The sequence below is a fragment of the Aspergillus vadensis genome (assembly GCF_003184925.1).
Source record: "Aspergillus vadensis CBS 113365 unplaced genomic scaffold BO88scaffold_3, whole genome shotgun sequence".
Lineage (NCBI taxonomy): Eukaryota > Fungi > Ascomycota > Eurotiomycetes > Eurotiales > Aspergillaceae > Aspergillus > Aspergillus vadensis.
Window position 1 is genome coordinate 244,963 of NW_020292041.1, and position 15,393 is coordinate 260,355.

General features: G+C 49.1%; 7 protein-coding genes across 7 annotated transcripts; 3 read left to right on the forward strand and 4 right to left on the reverse strand.

The window, feature by feature from the left end:
• Window positions 1-252: 252 nt before the first annotated feature.
• Window positions 253-1,446, forward strand: BO88DRAFT_401656 (nucleoside deaminase). Its single transcript, XM_025705899.1, has 5 exons — window positions 253-577; window positions 634-738; window positions 891-1,099; window positions 1,159-1,256; window positions 1,318-1,446. The coding sequence occupies exons 1-5, from the start codon at window positions 494-496 to the stop codon at window positions 1,398-1,400; spliced, it is 579 nt and encodes a 192-aa protein (XP_025566321.1). The 5' UTR covers window positions 253-493; the 3' UTR covers window positions 1,401-1,446.
• Window positions 1,257-2,470, reverse strand: BO88DRAFT_401658 (putative NADH-ubiquinone oxidoreductase 21 kDa subunit). Its single transcript, XM_025705900.1, has 5 exons — window positions 2,384-2,470; window positions 2,301-2,317; window positions 2,042-2,247; window positions 1,775-1,977; window positions 1,257-1,692 (listed from the first exon to the last, which is right to left on the reverse strand). Exons 1-5 carry the CDS (start codon window positions 2,441-2,443, stop codon window positions 1,612-1,614), a joined length of 567 nt encoding a protein of 188 aa, XP_025566322.1. The 5' UTR covers window positions 2,444-2,470; the 3' UTR covers window positions 1,257-1,611.
• A 202-nt stretch (window positions 2,471-2,672) lies between these two features.
• Window positions 2,673-3,953, forward strand: BO88DRAFT_441161 (Chromosome segregation in meiosis protein 3). The gene is made up of 3 exons (XM_025709854.1): window positions 2,673-3,087; window positions 3,141-3,219; window positions 3,283-3,953. Exons 1-3 carry the CDS (start codon window positions 2,879-2,881, stop codon window positions 3,796-3,798), a joined length of 804 nt encoding a protein of 267 aa, XP_025566323.1. The 5' UTR covers window positions 2,673-2,878; the 3' UTR covers window positions 3,799-3,953.
• On the reverse strand, window positions 3,906-6,303 carry BO88DRAFT_432399 (Ran exchange factor Prp20/Pim1). The gene is made up of 2 exons (XM_025709357.1): window positions 5,131-6,303; window positions 3,906-5,071 (listed from the first exon to the last, which is right to left on the reverse strand). Exons 1-2 carry the CDS (start codon window positions 6,016-6,018, stop codon window positions 4,244-4,246), a joined length of 1,716 nt encoding a protein of 571 aa, XP_025566324.1. The 5' UTR covers window positions 6,019-6,303; the 3' UTR covers window positions 3,906-4,243.
• Window positions 6,304-6,426: 123 nt separating this feature from the next.
• BO88DRAFT_358248 (RibD family protein) lies at window positions 6,427-9,086 on the reverse strand. The gene has a single exon (XM_025703785.1). It carries the CDS (start codon window positions 8,769-8,771, stop codon window positions 6,789-6,791), a length of 1,983 nt encoding a protein of 660 aa, XP_025566325.1. The 5' UTR covers window positions 8,772-9,086; the 3' UTR covers window positions 6,427-6,788.
• A 90-nt stretch (window positions 9,087-9,176) lies between these two features.
• nic96 (linker nucleoporin NIC96) lies at window positions 9,177-12,847 on the reverse strand. The gene is made up of 6 exons (XM_025705901.1): window positions 12,743-12,847; window positions 12,209-12,679; window positions 11,504-12,152; window positions 10,474-11,455; window positions 9,701-10,416; window positions 9,177-9,640 (listed from the first exon to the last, which is right to left on the reverse strand). The coding sequence occupies exons 2-6, from the start codon at window positions 12,613-12,615 to the stop codon at window positions 9,314-9,316; spliced, it is 3,081 nt and encodes a 1,026-aa protein (XP_025566326.1). The 5' UTR covers window positions 12,616-12,679; window positions 12,743-12,847; the 3' UTR covers window positions 9,177-9,313.
• A 239-nt stretch (window positions 12,848-13,086) lies between these two features.
• On the forward strand, window positions 13,087-13,579 carry BO88DRAFT_331730 (cytochrome c oxidase assembly protein COX16; the record flags this gene model as incomplete). Its single annotated transcript, XM_025702690.1, has 2 exons — window positions 13,087-13,410; window positions 13,499-13,579. 2 exons carry the CDS (start codon window positions 13,087-13,089, stop codon window positions 13,577-13,579), a joined length of 405 nt encoding a protein of 134 aa, XP_025566327.1.
• Between the last annotated feature and the right edge of the window lie 1,814 nt (window positions 13,580-15,393).

A 15,393-nucleotide genomic window follows, 5' to 3' on the forward strand; every position in this document is an offset into this window, starting at 1 on the left:
TTTTTTAATGCACGATTTAATGTGGCTATAAAGCATGAAACGCGCTTATCAATTGCTATCAAAGTGAATACCATCGAGTAGTATCGACTTGCTATGTGCACGGTTGCAGAATAGTAATCGTATACGGAGTACTTGGGAAGCGGTGGTAATCATTACTACTACGATAAGCGGACTTCCGGGCGGTGGGTAATCAAATGGGTTTTCAAGGCAAAATCCTGGTATCTACGGGCTCTCAGAGCTCTACAAGGAAAGTTTCTCTTCCGCTTCCTGTGTAGAAACAGGTGGGGTACAAGAGGGAAAATAGGCTCTAGAAACTTAGTAAAACTTGTTCTCAAATCCAGTGACTTTGTACATGCAGAGTGACCCCCTCGGGTGACTCTTATACTTGTTATCAAGCCTATTCCTGGTGTCATCAGTGCCGACTACTACTACTCAGCTAACCCACCTCCCAGCAACAATCTCACAAAGTCCTTCTCAGTCTAGCGGATGAAACATGGAGATGTCTGGTGACATGCCGCCTGAGTGGTTGGAGAACAACGCCGAACATGCTTATTTCATGAAGCAGGCGTTAATGATGGTAATTGTATCTTGCCCTAGTGACACTGGAGATTGGTATTCTTATACTCGCTCTAGGGAGAAAAAGCCCTTGCAACCGGTGAAACCCCGGTTGGCTGTGTTCTGGTGTATGACAACAAGATTGTTGGTTTTGGAATGAATGATACAAACAAATCTATGAATGTAGGTGAGCCAGCTGCCTGAACCATCAATCCCCATGGAGACCTCGGAAGTTTCAATGAATCTTCCAATTTTCCTTGTCCCTTGGGAGAGTCCCTCTCAAAGCAAAATCAGAAAGTGTTTGTGAAATCTAAAACCATAGCCGGTCTTATCAGGGTACAAGACATGCCGAGTTCATTGCCATCGGAGAAATGCTCCAAACTTATCCTAGGTCAGCACTGCGTTCAACAGACCTCTATGTAACTGTTGAACCGTGTGTCATGTGTGCATCTGCTTTGAGACAATATCAGATACGAAAAGTATACTTTGGTTGTGGAAATGACAGGTTCGGGGGAACCGGTAGCATTCTATCACTACATGCCGAGTCCGTTCTTGCCTTCCCGCGGACCTACACACCTATAACCTAGAACTAATCCATGCTAGTCGCTCGATAGATCCACCATACCCTGTGCAAGGCGGGTTGTTCCATAAGGAAGCTATCATGTTACTTCGGCGCTTCTACATACAAGAAAATGAGAAGGGTAGGTGGCTAGCTTATGACAGATGTGACACGGAAGCCTTCTAACAGATTCTTTCGAGTAGCGCCCAAGCCCCGCCCTAAAAAGCACCGTGAATTGAAAACGGATTTCGACCAGGAAGTCCTCGTTGCCTCCCCTACACCCTGAGCGGGAACAGGTTGTACTTAGTCGAACGGCCGCACAATGAAGGAAGCTGAGGGCTAAGCATCTTCGATGTCGTGTAGAAGCGATCAAGGTGAAGTGAGGAAAAGGTTCCATTTAGGTTTTGCGTTGTTTCAGGAACTAAATATACAATATCGCGCAAGAGCCAATGAAACGTTAACGAGCCGATCCTTATACCGTCTTTCATGTCACAAATTTAGGAGCTAGCTTGCTTCAGCCGCTCGGCTTCCAGCTCCCGCTCGGCCTGCTGATAGTACTTGGCCGTATCGACGCCATGCTTGTATTGCAGTTAGTAACAAATTTGATACCCGACGCTGATGGTTATGTATGGAAGGTGATCGCTCTTCCATTGTACTTACCTGGTCATGGTTGACAAGGTTGAACCATGGAAGAACATGGATGAATAGCTCAGAGTATCTAGAGTTTCGAGCAGCAACACCTTGCAGGTATGAAGAGACTTTAGATGTGCCGTATAGGGATTCCCCTTTCTTGACTTTGTCCACCATCTCCTTCATATCCATATCAGCTTCCCTCGAATTCTCCGTAAAGCCATAGAAGCGGTCTGCACGAGAACGTTAGTACTACAAGGGCGTAGATCAAAACAACTGCTCCATGGTTGCACTGACTGCAGGATCTCTGATAGACCACGTGGAGACCTCCAATAAGGCCAATGGCTGTTGCTAGGCGCATAACAGGAGCGAACCCTCCCCTGCCAACGTGAGAAGGGCTCACTCTTTCCATAACCCAGAACGCAAGAGGAGACGCAGCGGCCATTCCGCCGCCCACTGCGTAGTCAGAGGGTCGTGCATATCCGAAAACTCGTCTCAAGTGCCTGGTTTAAAAAGTGAGTCAAGTGCAATATGGCAACGTCAAGCTGGTCCATACGGGTCGGAGTCAATTAGCTACAAAAGCCAAAGTTAGCCGCAAGATCCGTAACTCCATTTCGGATAGAGAATAATCAACCCTACCGGGTAGTCTGTATTGGCCCGCTTTGGGGGAACAAGAATTGATTTGTGATCAGTCGCCATTGTGCCAGGCTGGGACAGTGGAGGATGAATTATAATGGACGTTTCTGGATTGGCTTCCGCTTCAATGGAGATGGAAGTCGGACGGAGTTATGCCAAGCCCAAAGCTATACCGATTGAAGACTAGCAGGTATTCATAATTACAAAGCCTAAATAATGCATAGTTGCAGTTATGCTGAAAAGGTGTTGTAACCCGTTGTCACGCTAACCCGACCGCCTACCCTACAGTAGTACTGATCTTACCTTTCCTGGCAAATTGGCTGAGAACCTGGCACGCGTCTTGAGCGACGCGTAACGCTATCCGTTTACAGCTGTTCGAGATGGTCATTTGCGGACTTTTATCGAAGTATGCGTACTACTTGTTCAGTCAACAATAACCGAATTTTCTGAGAAGGTCGTCATTTTCACTATTTCATAAGTCACCAGGAGGTTCATTGGATGATGGAGAAAGATGTGGGCTACTCAAACCCATCAATGGACCAGGATGATGCATTGTTCGATTATGATGCCGGCTTAGAGAGCACATTGCAAGATATAGCTGTGGAATCAAACAGAGGTGGACCCATTGCTGCACCTGTATTAGGCTTGGATGAAAAGGTCACAATCACTAAGCAGCGACGATCGACTGTCAAGCTGGATGAGGGCCGGTGAGACAAACAACCGGGGGAGCGCTCTGAATACAACGCTTATTGCTTCCTAGATTACTGTCACAAGCCGGCATACCAAAACTGCGTTCTACGGCGAAGTCTAAACTGAAATTTAAAGGGAAAGGACATGAGGTCTGCTGAAACCGATTCGTACTGTCGCTGAGGGTCGACTGCGTAGCTAACTGTCTCTCAAAGTTTTCGGACGCCGCTCGACTTTTGAATTTCTACCAACTATGGCTCGATGATTTGTTCCCTCGCGCGAAGTTTGCCGATGGATTGGCTATTATAGAAAAACTGGGTCATTCGAAACGATTACAGACGATGCGACGAGAATGGATAGACGAGGAAAAGCCGAGACTCCCCGCAACCGACTCTGAAGATGCGCAACAAACGGGGTTCTCGGGTCCACATGTCCATGACAATAGTATGTCTATCGGGCATCTGAATGAAGCCGACGCGATTATGGGCCAAGGAGATAGCGTGGCACGGACGCCTCCAACACATGGCATTGGAAAGCCATCCTCACTTACGCTGGGAGACGCTCCTCAGCAGGGAGATTTGTTTGTGTCGGATGATGAGAACGTCCCAAGGGAGATCATAGAAGGTACTCATGATAATGATGATGATGATGATGAGCTGGAAGCACTTCTTCGAGAGCATGAGGATGGTATAATTGATAATAATCTGGCAGGACCAGATGCATGGGCTTGAGGCAATAAGCCTATGGGTAACCTGGGTTCCATAGACAACATTGATGTTTCGAGCAATACTACCACTTAGGGCACCAAGCGATGTTTCATACCGTGGACTAATCATTTCCACATTGCGCAGACACGGTCTAACCAGCCCTTTTATTTACTACCCCCCCACCACCTTTACCCTTGCTCTTTCCCTCTACCTTTTGAGTCACCGTAAAATAATAAGTACAAACATCATCGAAATTGCTATGCTTCAGCAGATACCGCCATAATATGCCCTCTTCTCTTCTCTTCTCCTTTCCTTTCGCTCTCGTGTCTGCAATGGTTTATCAACTGGTCAAAGCATAATCTACAAGATTGATAAGGCTCATGGAACATGCCATTGCGCCGGACTCATTAAAGATGAATGTTGAAGTGCCGCTGTATCTCCCATTTCTTCCCTGGCACTAGCTTTTAGTTTATGCTAATGCTGCAGGCTCAGTGAACACGGAGAATTGTCCACCACCGCCGGCCCAGTTTAACTTTTTACCACGAACGGCAGTATTCTCGATGACAGTCGCTATTTCAATGTCATCCGGTGTACCCTGACCTGTCTGATAGGTGGCAGAGAATCCCCACGACCAAGGACGGCCATCAACATCAATGACGAGTGAATGGTCTGAACCGGCTGCAACAGTATTGGCCTTGACTCCAGGGACAGCTTTAGGCTCTATCAATATACGAGGCCGTCCGCGCTCGTCCTTAATGACCGCATCCTCGGGTAGACTGTCAATTTTCAGACCTGTTTGGTAGCCATCCAATCGCCCCCATACAAGGCACTCTCCATCATCAGCGATGGCAAGCGAATGATGGGCACCGCCGCAGATCTGTGTAACTGCTTTCCCAGATAGCGACTCTACGGCGGTGGGATGCACAATTGCAGCTTCATCGTCACCGGCACCAGCCCTGATACCCGTTTCGCCGAAACTGTTCAAACCCCATGCGTAGACCTCTCCGGACTGATGAACAGCGAAGGAGTGAAAAGCACCACAGCCGATATGCACAACATTCTTCGGAAGGCCAAACTCGCGCGGCTGCAGGCCGTTCAATCTGTTTCGCTCAATGATACGACGGCCCAGTTGGTTTTGCTGGCCCGAACCCCATGAAAATACAGCACCTTTCTCGTTCAGTGCCAGGACATGATTATCGCCACAAGCCAGGTGTTTGATTTTCTTCAAAGACGGTATCAGACTAGGCGTAAGCTGGACTTTATTGGTGGCATCAAAACCTAAGATACCATCATTGCTCTAATTCATTTCTTAGCCTAAGCAGTTCTGTTTACAAGGGTATGCAAAGCTTGACTTACTCTGAATGTTCCCCAACCATATACTTGGCCATCATCCGTTAGGGCAAAACTTGAGCTGTCGCCAGCAGCAACTTCAACGAAGACGGTGTCTTTGGGGAAAGCCTCTGACGGAATAGCAGTGGGAGTTGATTCGTGGGGATTTAAAGCAATGTCATCATCGGAGTCCGAGTCTGACTCATTGTCGGCTTTGTCGATATCTTTGTACCCTCCGTCCCAAGTAGTATCTCTGCCAAGTGCTCCTTGGTCGTTGACGCCCCATGTAAGGATCTTGTTGTCATACGTAAGCGCAACGCAATGCATCCCACCAACAGCGACCTGCACAACACCGACACGGTCCGCTGGCAAGTTGGCATTCAACCGAGGCCGCTTCACGTCAACTGCATTCTTAGCAGATCCCAGGCCCAACTCGCCAGAGCTGCCTTCGCCGCACACATAGACATTTAGTCGAGTGGTTGGCGCATGGTTGATGACCACCTTCGGCTTCGGTTTAGTAACCCGAGGTTTAGCAACGCGGGCCTTTTTCACATCGCGAGCTGGAGCTTCTTCGACAACTTCCGCCTTCCGCTTTACACGTTTCGTAGGCTCAACTTCACGCTTCTTACTTGCAAGGTTGTCGTCCGTTCCACCACCCTTCTTGGAAGCCGTGGCAGATTTCGCGGTTTGTCTCTTGGTGGTCTTCTTGGGCTTCGCAGGGGCCTCTCGCTTGTCAGTTGGAGCTTTGCGAGCAGTACTGGTCGTGGCGGTTGTCTTCTTCGCTTTCGTTGTTGTTTTGGTGGATGCCTTCGTAGCTGCCTTCGTCGTAGTAGTTGTAGTTGCTGTGGCTTGTTTAACCTTTGCCGCCGCAGCTGATGCCGCAGCCGGCTTGGGTGCGCTTTTCTTGGGCGGCATAGTCGCTGTCAGATTAACAACTATGTCTTGGCAGATTGGCCGTTGCAGTGGTACACCGGAAGCGTATCAGGGGCTTAGGGAGTTGGAAAAAGTAAAGGGTTCACCAGCGACCCAGGTTATGAGCTGTTAAAAACGAAAGGAGATGGAGGGAAGTGGGGAAGAGGAAAGCCACCGAAGAGGCGCTGGACGATTGAAAAGAAAAAGGTACAAGAAAGGGTGGGGAATGCGCCCACGCGATAAGAGCTCTGGTGTTATTGTTGTTATTGTTGTTGTGTTTTTGCGATCTTATTTCAGAGCAACACTAAAGAACAATGGCACCCGTTAAACAAAGAACACCGTTCTCTGAACACACCAACTCAGAAGAAAGACGCCTAGCAGTATTTATATGTTTGGCTAGAAGAGTTTTTTGGTCATTCACATCCTAGGGACGGTTCTTTGTTTTTTTTTCTTTGTTTCCCCCCCCTCTCCCCAAATCTTTATTGAATATACTATCTTATTTTGGTGCCCTTGAGTACAAAATGAGCTATAGTACCGGCCTGGGAATGAATGCCTGCATGAAGTTGATCATTTCCGAGGGCTCAACTTCTTCCATTGCTCAGGCATTCTTGACTACTAGTACTAGTAGGGACTGCTATCTCTCGCCAAGCTGCCATATGTAGCAGTAGACGGTCCCCCAACTGTTCTTGTAAAACATCGATGCATCGTGACTTCGCTGACAGCCACCTTTGGATTTGGGGGATCCACTCTGTTCTCGGCAACAATGGTGTGTTTTACGACTCGGCATTGGTAGTAGTAGTAGTAGTAGTAGTAGGGGACTCAGTAGGGGGCGACACCCGGATTCTTCCACACATTATAACATTCTGACCCAAGGGCATCCATTTCACGTCCCTAGGATTCAGAGCAGCGTTTGGCTTGCCTTCTTGATCCCGCTTGGAATCTGGGCTCACACTTACTCCACCGGAGCCAAGATAGGTTGGAGCGACAGTAACAATGATAGTATCAATAAATTCGGTGTATTCGGGGTTCAAAAGCTCACTCAAAACGGTCCCGCCGCCTTCGATCATGACGCTTTTGATCCCCTCAGATGCCAGCGCACGTAGTATGGCTTCCCAGCGCAGCCGCCAGTTCTGATTGTACTCCATGATGCGGAGATAATCGCCCCCGTAGCCCTTCAGCATCATCAACTTTTGTGGGTCAATCCTGGCTCCTGGGGATACCACTACCCACGGCGCCTTGCCTTTCCCTTCTACTGCAGTCCTCAGCATTCGGCAGTCTGGATGTACAGGCCATCGCCCTGTGGGATCGACTACCACTGGCCGCGGCTGCCACATCCTTCCAAGGCCACCGAACCCACCTGCACCTTCCAGCCTACAGTTTAGCCCGGGGTTGTCTGCAAGCACTGTTCCAACCCCGATGAGGATCGCGTCATGACGTGACCTGAGATAGTGGGTCATCAATTTAGCCTCTGGCCCGGATAGCACAGTTTGCATGCCCGGCAGGAGTGATATCTTAGAGTCCATCGACGATGCATAGGACAGAGTGACATGAGGGAACTGGCGTCGGTCATTGTGCTTTGGGAGATAAGGCTCAAGAAAATCTAAAGGGAACCGAGGGAAGGAAAGCGTATCCGGGGGCAAAGGTGCGTGTATGGCTGTATTCGAGAGTAACTTGTCGCCCGGGGTATTGCTGATACCATCAGCCGCTCGCATCCTTACGATGCCGTGACCCTTATGATATTCATAGCCTTCATGCGCCACAAGTTTAACGTCGGGGTTCTGTATCCTCCACTTCGCCGAGACATTGCGCACGTCCGTCACTGTACAGAACTTGCCCCCAGCTTCAACGAGCTTTTCAGGTTCTTCTTGGAACTTCGTGAAGATTGAGGAAGGCAGATACCCCTTGATTGCTTCCCTTCGCGCAAACTCCATTAGTCCAGAATTTCGCTTCACTCGGTCAATATAATCAAGGTCATGTGAGTGTACCCGACTGCTCCCTGGAGTTCTCGCTATTGTCACCGTCGAATATGCTCCTTCGAACTTGACAACTTTGATCTGGAAGTTGCAGATACCACCCTCTCGTACCCTTTTCTTTCGGGGGCGTTTGCCCTCAGGAAGAGGACGAGTTTCTGACGTACGATGAGTGGGGCGTCGCAAACGACACATATAATAGTCCGTAGTGCAATGCCCTTCTTTGCTGGAATTAGACCTCTGTTTGACCCATACATTGTCGATAAACGGCCAATAAGTCTCAAATTCCTCCAAGCTAATCTCTATGGGATCCTTGCACTCGAACATCACTTGGCGTATCCTTGCAAGATTGGGGGGATTATTGATGAGATTGTGATTTGTGGCCGAGCTTGATTCTCTTGACCGGGAGTCACAGCTGGGATCGTCGACCTCTGCTTCTCTAGGGATATCGTCGCTCGCGGAGTTGTGGTCGCTTCCTATCTGCACGGGTCCTTGTATATCCAATCCCTCTGGTCTTGCACACTCCGTCGCATTCCCAGAGAAGTGGTCGGTTTCGAGAACCGCATCGTGGGGTATGAGGTCGGCGGGCGTTGTATTATTATCGTGGTTGCGGTTGTTGTCATTCTCGTAGAAAGCCACCATGCGCCCGTTCAATGGAGCTTCTTCCAGTCCATCTTTTGCACGGTTCGGAGCATCTTCTTGCGATGAGCCCGACCCAGAACCGGGCGTTAATGATTTTGTACTCGTATCAGACGCGTCTGGGCGGTCATGTTCCATGTCGAACATTGGAGTTTTCGGGGCTAGACCAAGGGCAGCTTGAGAGACGTACGGTGTGGTCCAATATCGGGTCGAGAAGGCCCCGCAGCTAGCCTGCTCAATTCATGGCTCAGAAACGATGCACCTGTTGGACTGCTATCATGGAAATCCGTGACGCCTGCTGTCTATTAGTGCGAACCACTCACTTCTAGGCGCTCTCCCTTGACTGAAAGTGTTCAGGGTCAGATTAGGCCTTGTGCTGTCAACCCCCTCCGTCATCCAGCCGACGTTCTCTTGGCACCCTCTCTTGCGGAAAGCGCCCGCGTTTGCCGGAAATCAAACGCCTTTTTATACAACTACTATTCATTACTTCGTGTCGTAAATATGCAGCGCTGCAAACTATGGTCTAGGTACCTAATGAATGCTACAGAGTAACAATTATGTTTTTTTATTGGAGCATCTACCTCAGTCGCCGACAAATAAATTGCATGTGGAATCTAACTTCAGTACAAGCCAATACAGCAGTCAAGAACGCGCTAAAGCCCGGAGCAACCTCTTATTGGGCTGGCTTCTCAATAGGCGCCGATCTCTGCTCCAGCTCGCGCCAGCGTCTCATATACTTTCGGCGGCAGCTTGTATTTGACCATCCCCGAGAAAATCATCAAATCCTTGGCCATGACGAGCAACTCATCCGCCAGTCCCTGCCTAATCTCGTTCTCATATGTACCAGAGTTCAGCCGTTCCCTTTCGTGACCAATACATGTGATACACCACATGATCACATGGCCGACATTATGGGAGATTATTGGCGGGAAGGACGAGAAGGCTTGGGCAGCACTCCTAATGTAGGGAACGGAGCCTCGGGCTCGCAATGGAAGAATACTCAGATCATTGATAGCCTAGATTGAACCCGTTAGTTTGGTCGATACCTGTCAACACGAGTAGAAGGATCAACCTACATCCAAAGCCGGCGTCCATTTTGCTGCCTCCACCTCCACCTTAGCCTCCATCATCCTAAGCAACAATCCGCATGCATCGCGATTGACTTGCCGGATTCGTTGGTAGTACATCGCATTTGCGTTATACAACCCGATCATATTCCTTGCCAGAATAACGGGATTATCCACGGTTGTTAAGCTGAGACTGCCACCGGCCTCCAGTTCATGTTCATCGGTCCGTGGCCTCAAAGGCTGCAATTTCAGGGCGGGTCCGCCCAATTCTACAGCAACGGCGTCAGATAGCGCTCGATTGATGATATCAATGACGCGGTCATAGTCCTCGGCAAGATGATACAACAGGACCGCATCCGTTATAAGGCCCTTGTCATCGGCGATAGCTGCTGCTTGCAGAGTGATCGTCTTGAGGAACTCATCTTGATCGACCAGTTTGATCAAGCTAATACGTTGTTCAATTAGTCCCTTGATTCTGCTTCCATCTGACCTGATGTCGCCCAGCAATTTAGCAAAGTCCCTGGTCTCGAGGATAAATTCCCGTAATGCTTCGTGGCACACAGAAGCTTGGGATTTACCAAGAGCTCCGGGCAGGTCGGCGTTGAGGCATAACAGCGTAAAGTAATCAATTGCCGCTTCCACATATCCCGTCCGGAATTCTCTCGTGTATTGCGTGATTAGATAGCCGAAATTAATCTGTGGGTATTGCTTCACAGTAAAGGACACTGTGGCTGTTAGTCTTTCCTATAGCATTTATCACGGCATATCGGGTTTCCACTCACATATCTCTTCGCCTGACGTGTAAAAGTCTGAGACGCGCAAGACACCATAATATGCCAAGGCGATGGCAAAGTGCACAGCTGTGATTGGAGCATAAGAACCGAGGTATGAAACAGCTTGCTCGAACATTCCTCCCAAGATTTGCAGGAAGAAAAAGGTTCCATAGCCTCCGGGCCCCTCTTGGCCTTTTCCGAATACTCGCTGACCGATCTCCGTGATGTCAGTTTGAATGTCTTCGAGTCCAAAGACGTCGCCGGCAATCTCCTCCGCTCTATCATCTTCCCTAGCCATACTGAACTGTAACCACATCCAGTCTTCAACACTTTGATTTATACCGTCTAAACGCCTGCGGCCAAGTTCACAACGTCCAATGATTTTGTAGCAAGCCATACGGTACGGATCAACTGTGTTATCAGGCGCATTGCGAGACCGTTGTTGATATTCGCCGTTGATCTTTTGTTGCAGATCTCTAGGCAACCGTCGATTCTGCGCATATGTAGTCATATATGTCACAAATTTGTGATCTAGAGACCTAAAGCCGGGATCCTGGCTCACGTATTCTGCAGCTTCGGTAACGAAACCACAGCGAAGGAGGTAGAAAATAAGAATCCAGCAATAATCCTGGCCAACCATCTGCAACTCCGTACCATCAGGAGCAAGGTCTTTCCGTGCTGCTCTGAGCCGAATATAGGCACGAATCTTATTGGTCACAGTTGGTATGCCACCGAGTTGCGCCTCCCGAGGGTTTTTGGTAATCACACTTTCAACCTCGTCGTAAAAGAGCTTTTCAAGAAAAGACCTAGAGCCCTCAACAATCCGTTTTCTCAGACTTACTGCTCTGCGCGAATTTGGGCTCTCATCCAAGTAATCTTGGGCAAACTGACGTTCCACGAGAGCTGAGGGATCATTCATAGTGGTGGCATCTGGAGACTCCCCAACAATGCTTATCAGAGCTCTATAAGCATCGTACAATTGTCGAGGTACCTGGTAGAGTCAGTCAACCGCGTACGGAGCTTTGTTTAGGAAACTTACATCGCCGCCAGCATGCCCTTCAACATCGGAGAACTCATGAAGGATCGGGAAAGCTCTAGTCTGTAGCCTAGCAGAGTTCAGTTGCCGGACCTTGTCTGCATAGTAGCCCATTTTTTCTCGTAAGAAGCGAAGATCAGAGTGACCGCCCGCACCCTCATTGCGTTCCGTAGAATCTTCGAAAAGTCGGAGGCTTGCTGTCCCTGTTCCTGGGGTCCCGATGACGGATTTTTCTAGAGCGGAGCGTCCGAACACACTTCGCCGACCTGAAGACGTAGGGCCATTTGTGGATGCAGGGCCGAACTGTTTAGGTCGCCGCACCGTGCGTCCAAAGCTACCTCTTGTATCGCCAGCGCCATCGTCTTTTTGCGCTAGCCCGAAGTGCTGAAATATCTTCCGGCGCTGTTCCTCCCAGTCCATGTCAACCTTCTCTTCCAAGAATGAGTCAAAATCTTTCTGGGTTCGAGCAAGGCTCTCATTGATCATCACTTGACGACCACGTTGTTGTATGTTCTTCAAAAATTTCTGGTTGTCTGGGTCAAAAGAATCTTGTTCTCTCAGTGGTGTCGATACAGATGCCTGAGGGTCCAAAGCCTTCAGGTCCCGCAAGGCGTGGCCAGGGGATACACCTGAAGCCGCGAGCAGATAATGGCTGGTTTAATAGAATATCAGCCGACAAGATCAGAAGCAGAAGGAGGTTTAACTTACGCTTTGCTGTGTGGTACATGAGGTTGAAATTCTTTTGAGCCACCAGCACCAAGTTCCCTAGCTTTTCTGCGAATGTCGTCAAGACCCAATTGAAGACTCGGCAGCTCCTCGAAATTGCCGTTTTGAGCAATTGCAGAGATTGGTCTTTTTTTCCCGCGTTCTAGTAGACTGTTGAAAAAAGCAGGCTGGGTCGTCTGAGTGGACGGTGGCGCTGCATTGGCTTGTGCCTGATCTTGTGCAAAGACCGAGCTCGAAGTAGGCTGCTGTTGCGCTTGCGACGGCTTTGCGAAACTTGTTCCACCTGTAAGGCCCGGCGTCCCAGATGGATTCCCAAAGAGACTTGGTGGTTGCGTAGCAGCTCCTAGGCCACCCCCTCCAAAGAGGGAGCCGGTGTTCGTGGAGGTCATTAGAGGATATGGGGGTAATGCTGTCTGTGTTTATCCAGCAGTCTCGGAACGTCCACTGTAATTGCTATCCAAATGAATATTATAAGCATAATTGTTGTTAAAGCAAAATTGGAGAATTGCGCCTCACTGTCAGTAAATTAAGAAGAGATGAATATGACACCCTTTTGAGATCGACCCTGATACTGTCTTCGCTCGGTTTGCGATTCGACAAGTCGGTTGATAAACTGTTTTGGCGTGCAGTCGGAGATTCCGTAGGTATGTCGGACTTACTTTTTTGCCGAGCTTTGTCGGGCCTACCGGAGATCATCTCTGCAATGTTCTAGTGATTGACCGCTTTCCCTCACATCATTTTGCTATTCACCTTCCAACTCTGGGTAGTCGCTATCAAGTATTGGCGCGTGTTTGGCGCAGCACATTAATTAGCATAACCAATTCCATCCCAGGGGAGCAGGCCTGACGTGCAGCTACACAATGCCGGTATTCCAGGCCAAGACGTTTCGACGCGCAACAACAGCAACGTCTACTCTCGGAGAACGAATCGGCGCGGCTTACCGGGCTCATCTAACTAAACGCCCATTTCTACTCTTCGGCCTTCCTTTCATTATGATAATAGTTGCTGGGTCTTTTGCTTTAACACCCGCCGCCGCTCTGAGGTACGAGCGGCACGATCGCAAAGTTAAACAGTTAAGTCAAGAGGAAGCGATCAACCTAGGCCTCAAAGGGCCCGATGGTGATGAGGGCATCAAGCGGAATCCACGGCGACGAATTATTGGCGACGAAAGAGAGGAATACTATGTCAGTATACATGTCTATCGGTCAAGCAAGATCTGCGTAATATAGTTTATAATGTGGGATAGCAGCTAACCTGGTACCATTGCTACAGCGGCTTATGGCCAAAGATCTTGATGATTGGGAGCAAAAAAGAGTACAACGCTTCAAAGGCGAGCCTGATGGAAAACTTTGAGATGCGCCACGTTTGCTTCCATATTGGGGTTGAGTCGATGTGAATCACTCTTTGGTGATAGCCACATAAATGCGACCTCCTGTTTCCTTTTAACACCCTTAAAAAGCCCGATGTAGCTCAGTCTTACCTATGGTCGCACATTGGTATGTAATGACAACTATTGTCACGCGTTTGCAATGTGAAGTTGTTGAACGTCACTGATATCGAAACCTTCTTATAGAGTCGACAAGTATTCCTTCCAAGGGCCAGACTATGGAGGTTCTATATCATGCTGCCTTGTTGGTGCTATCTGCGGTTTCGCCTCGGAGCAGCAGACGCTGGTACGAATTCATGTATTTTAGTAAGTATTTTAGTCTTAGTTGTACACCACAAGCACCTACTTGTTTTCTACTACTAATGTCTCACTTGTTCCATACTAAACGAAGCATGTCCAGCCAGCAACTACTCATGATTGACAAGAAGCGATTCCTGGATATTCCTTACCCCCCCCCGGATGAATATGCGAGAAAGATCCAAGCTGAATCACTGGCCTATCCTCCCAATCTTTGGGTTGAAATCGTGCACAGCATCAAGGTCAGCATTGTTACGCATAAACTACACCTTACTCTTTCCATTATTAGGCACAAGCCCACCTACAGGAGGTCACGCGTCTCCCAGCTAAGGTAGCCTTAGGCAGCTAGTAGTAACCTTACGTATATGACCCCCACTATGTACTATGTATTTCGTCTATTCTGCGATGGAGAGTAGCAACTAGAGCCAAGTCAGCCGGCTGCATTGTCAAGGTATTGTTGCCACCTGTTAGTGTGTAGTCGCGCTACGCCTACGAATTTGACACGACTTAGACTGTCGTGGGAGTTTACGCGGATGTGGGGGAGGAAACTAGGTCCCTTCCATCATCAAAGAAATGCTTGGAGTCAGGGGGTAATTGAATAAAATTGAATAAAGGACAAGGGAAGCACTTTCGCAAATTGAAGCATCTGTGTGTCACCGATATGGAGCCTCTTCCAAATCTCTACACATTTATTCCTGTGTGCTTCGTTTTTGAATTCAATCATTGTTCTTATGAGAAAGTCTCGCCTTCCTGTTGCGCCCTTTGGATGGCTTTGGGGGGGAATAATGAGTGTAGGGGAGGGGGGGGGGGGTTATGATGGACTCGCCACACCCTTCCCGGTTCCTGGTGGCTCTGAATGATCAAGACCGGCCGCTGCTGCGTGGGTAACGAGTGGCTCTGCACACTTTGCCGCTTCCCGAGCCTCTGCCACCAACCCATAACGTCATATCCAGAGAACGACGTCGTTCCCTCCGGTTTTCTCACCAGCCCATTCGCTCTTCCACGCAGCCTTCTCGGTTGTTGGCCCCCGATTCCCCCTACGTGCTTGAATGATGGCTGTGGATCAGTGATATCAGTCATATCCCTGTGTCCCCCACTTTCCTCCCCTCAAGTCCTCCATTGGTTTAGAATTCTGCTCTGCTGGAAGTACGAGTTTTGGGCCCCTTGAGTGAGACGTGGAATCCTGCAACTGCGGCTTTGGTCAGGAGAGCACGACTCCTCATGCCTTTCGGTATATCGGTCACTTAGGTTCTTCATCACTAAGTGCTTTTACCCGCGAAATCATTACATTCCTTCACAGTAGGACACCACTATCTCATCTGAATCCTTTGAGATTTTGCATTTCACCAGGCCGATTACGCAGTGTGGCCACCATCGCCTCCAGCTATCTCTGTATTTGCCCCTCCGCATTTACCCGTTCAGACCCTCATCTCAGCCCGACCCCTCGAAGACAGGTTGACGACGGGTTCCTTCAGAAGCGTAC

Excerpts from the sequence above, each read along its gene's own strand:
- BO88DRAFT_401656 (XM_025705899.1), top strand. The coding sequence starts at position 494 with ATGGAGATGTCTGGTGACATGCCGCCTGAGTGGTTGGAGAACAACGCC. Across the intron at positions 739-890 it reads ATACAAACAAATCTATGAAT|GGTACAAGACATGCCGAGTT; the intron begins GTAGGTGAGCCA and ends CGGTCTTATCAG. Across the intron at positions 1,257-1,317 it reads CATACAAGAAAATGAGAAGG|CGCCCAAGCCCCGCCCTAAA; the intron begins GTAGGTGGCTAG and ends TCTTTCGAGTAG.
- BO88DRAFT_401658 (XM_025705900.1), bottom strand. The coding sequence starts at position 2,443 with ATGGCGACTGATCACAAATCAATTCTTGTTCCCCCAAAGCGGGCCAAT. Across the intron at positions 1,978-2,041 it reads GGTCTATCAGAGATCCTGCA|ACCGCTTCTATGGCTTTACG; the intron begins GTCAGTGCAACC and ends GTTCTCGTGCAG. Across the intron at positions 1,693-1,774 it reads ACCTTGTCAACCATGACCAG|CATGGCGTCGATACGGCCAA; the intron begins GTAAGTACAATG and ends CTGCAATACAAG.
- BO88DRAFT_441161 (XM_025709854.1), top strand. The coding sequence starts at position 2,879 with ATGATGGAGAAAGATGTGGGCTACTCAAACCCATCAATGGACCAGGAT. Across the intron at positions 3,088-3,140 it reads GTCAAGCTGGATGAGGGCCG|ATTACTGTCACAAGCCGGCA; the intron begins GTGAGACAAACA and ends ATTGCTTCCTAG. Across the intron at positions 3,220-3,282 it reads TTAAAGGGAAAGGACATGAG|TTTTCGGACGCCGCTCGACT; the intron begins GTCTGCTGAAAC and ends TGTCTCTCAAAG.
- BO88DRAFT_432399 (XM_025709357.1), bottom strand. The coding sequence starts at position 6,018 with ATGCCGCCCAAGAAAAGCGCACCCAAGCCGGCTGCGGCATCAGCTGCG. Across the intron at positions 5,072-5,130 it reads ATGGTTGGGGAACATTCAGA|AGCAATGATGGTATCTTAGG; the intron begins GTAAGTCAAGCT and ends GAAATGAATTAG.
- BO88DRAFT_358248 (XM_025703785.1), bottom strand. The coding sequence starts at position 8,771 with ATGTTCGACATGGAACATGACCGCCCAGACGCGTCTGATACGAGTACA.
- nic96 (XM_025705901.1), bottom strand. The coding sequence starts at position 12,615 with ATGACCTCCACGAACACCGGCTCCCTCTTTGGAGGGGGTGGCCTAGGA. Across the intron at positions 12,153-12,208 it reads CATGTACCACACAGCAAAGC|CCATTATCTGCTCGCGGCTT; the intron begins GTAAGTTAAACC and ends CTATTAAACCAG. Across the intron at positions 11,456-11,503 it reads AAGGGCATGCTGGCGGCGAT|GTACCTCGACAATTGTACGA; the intron begins GTAAGTTTCCTA and ends TGACTCTACCAG.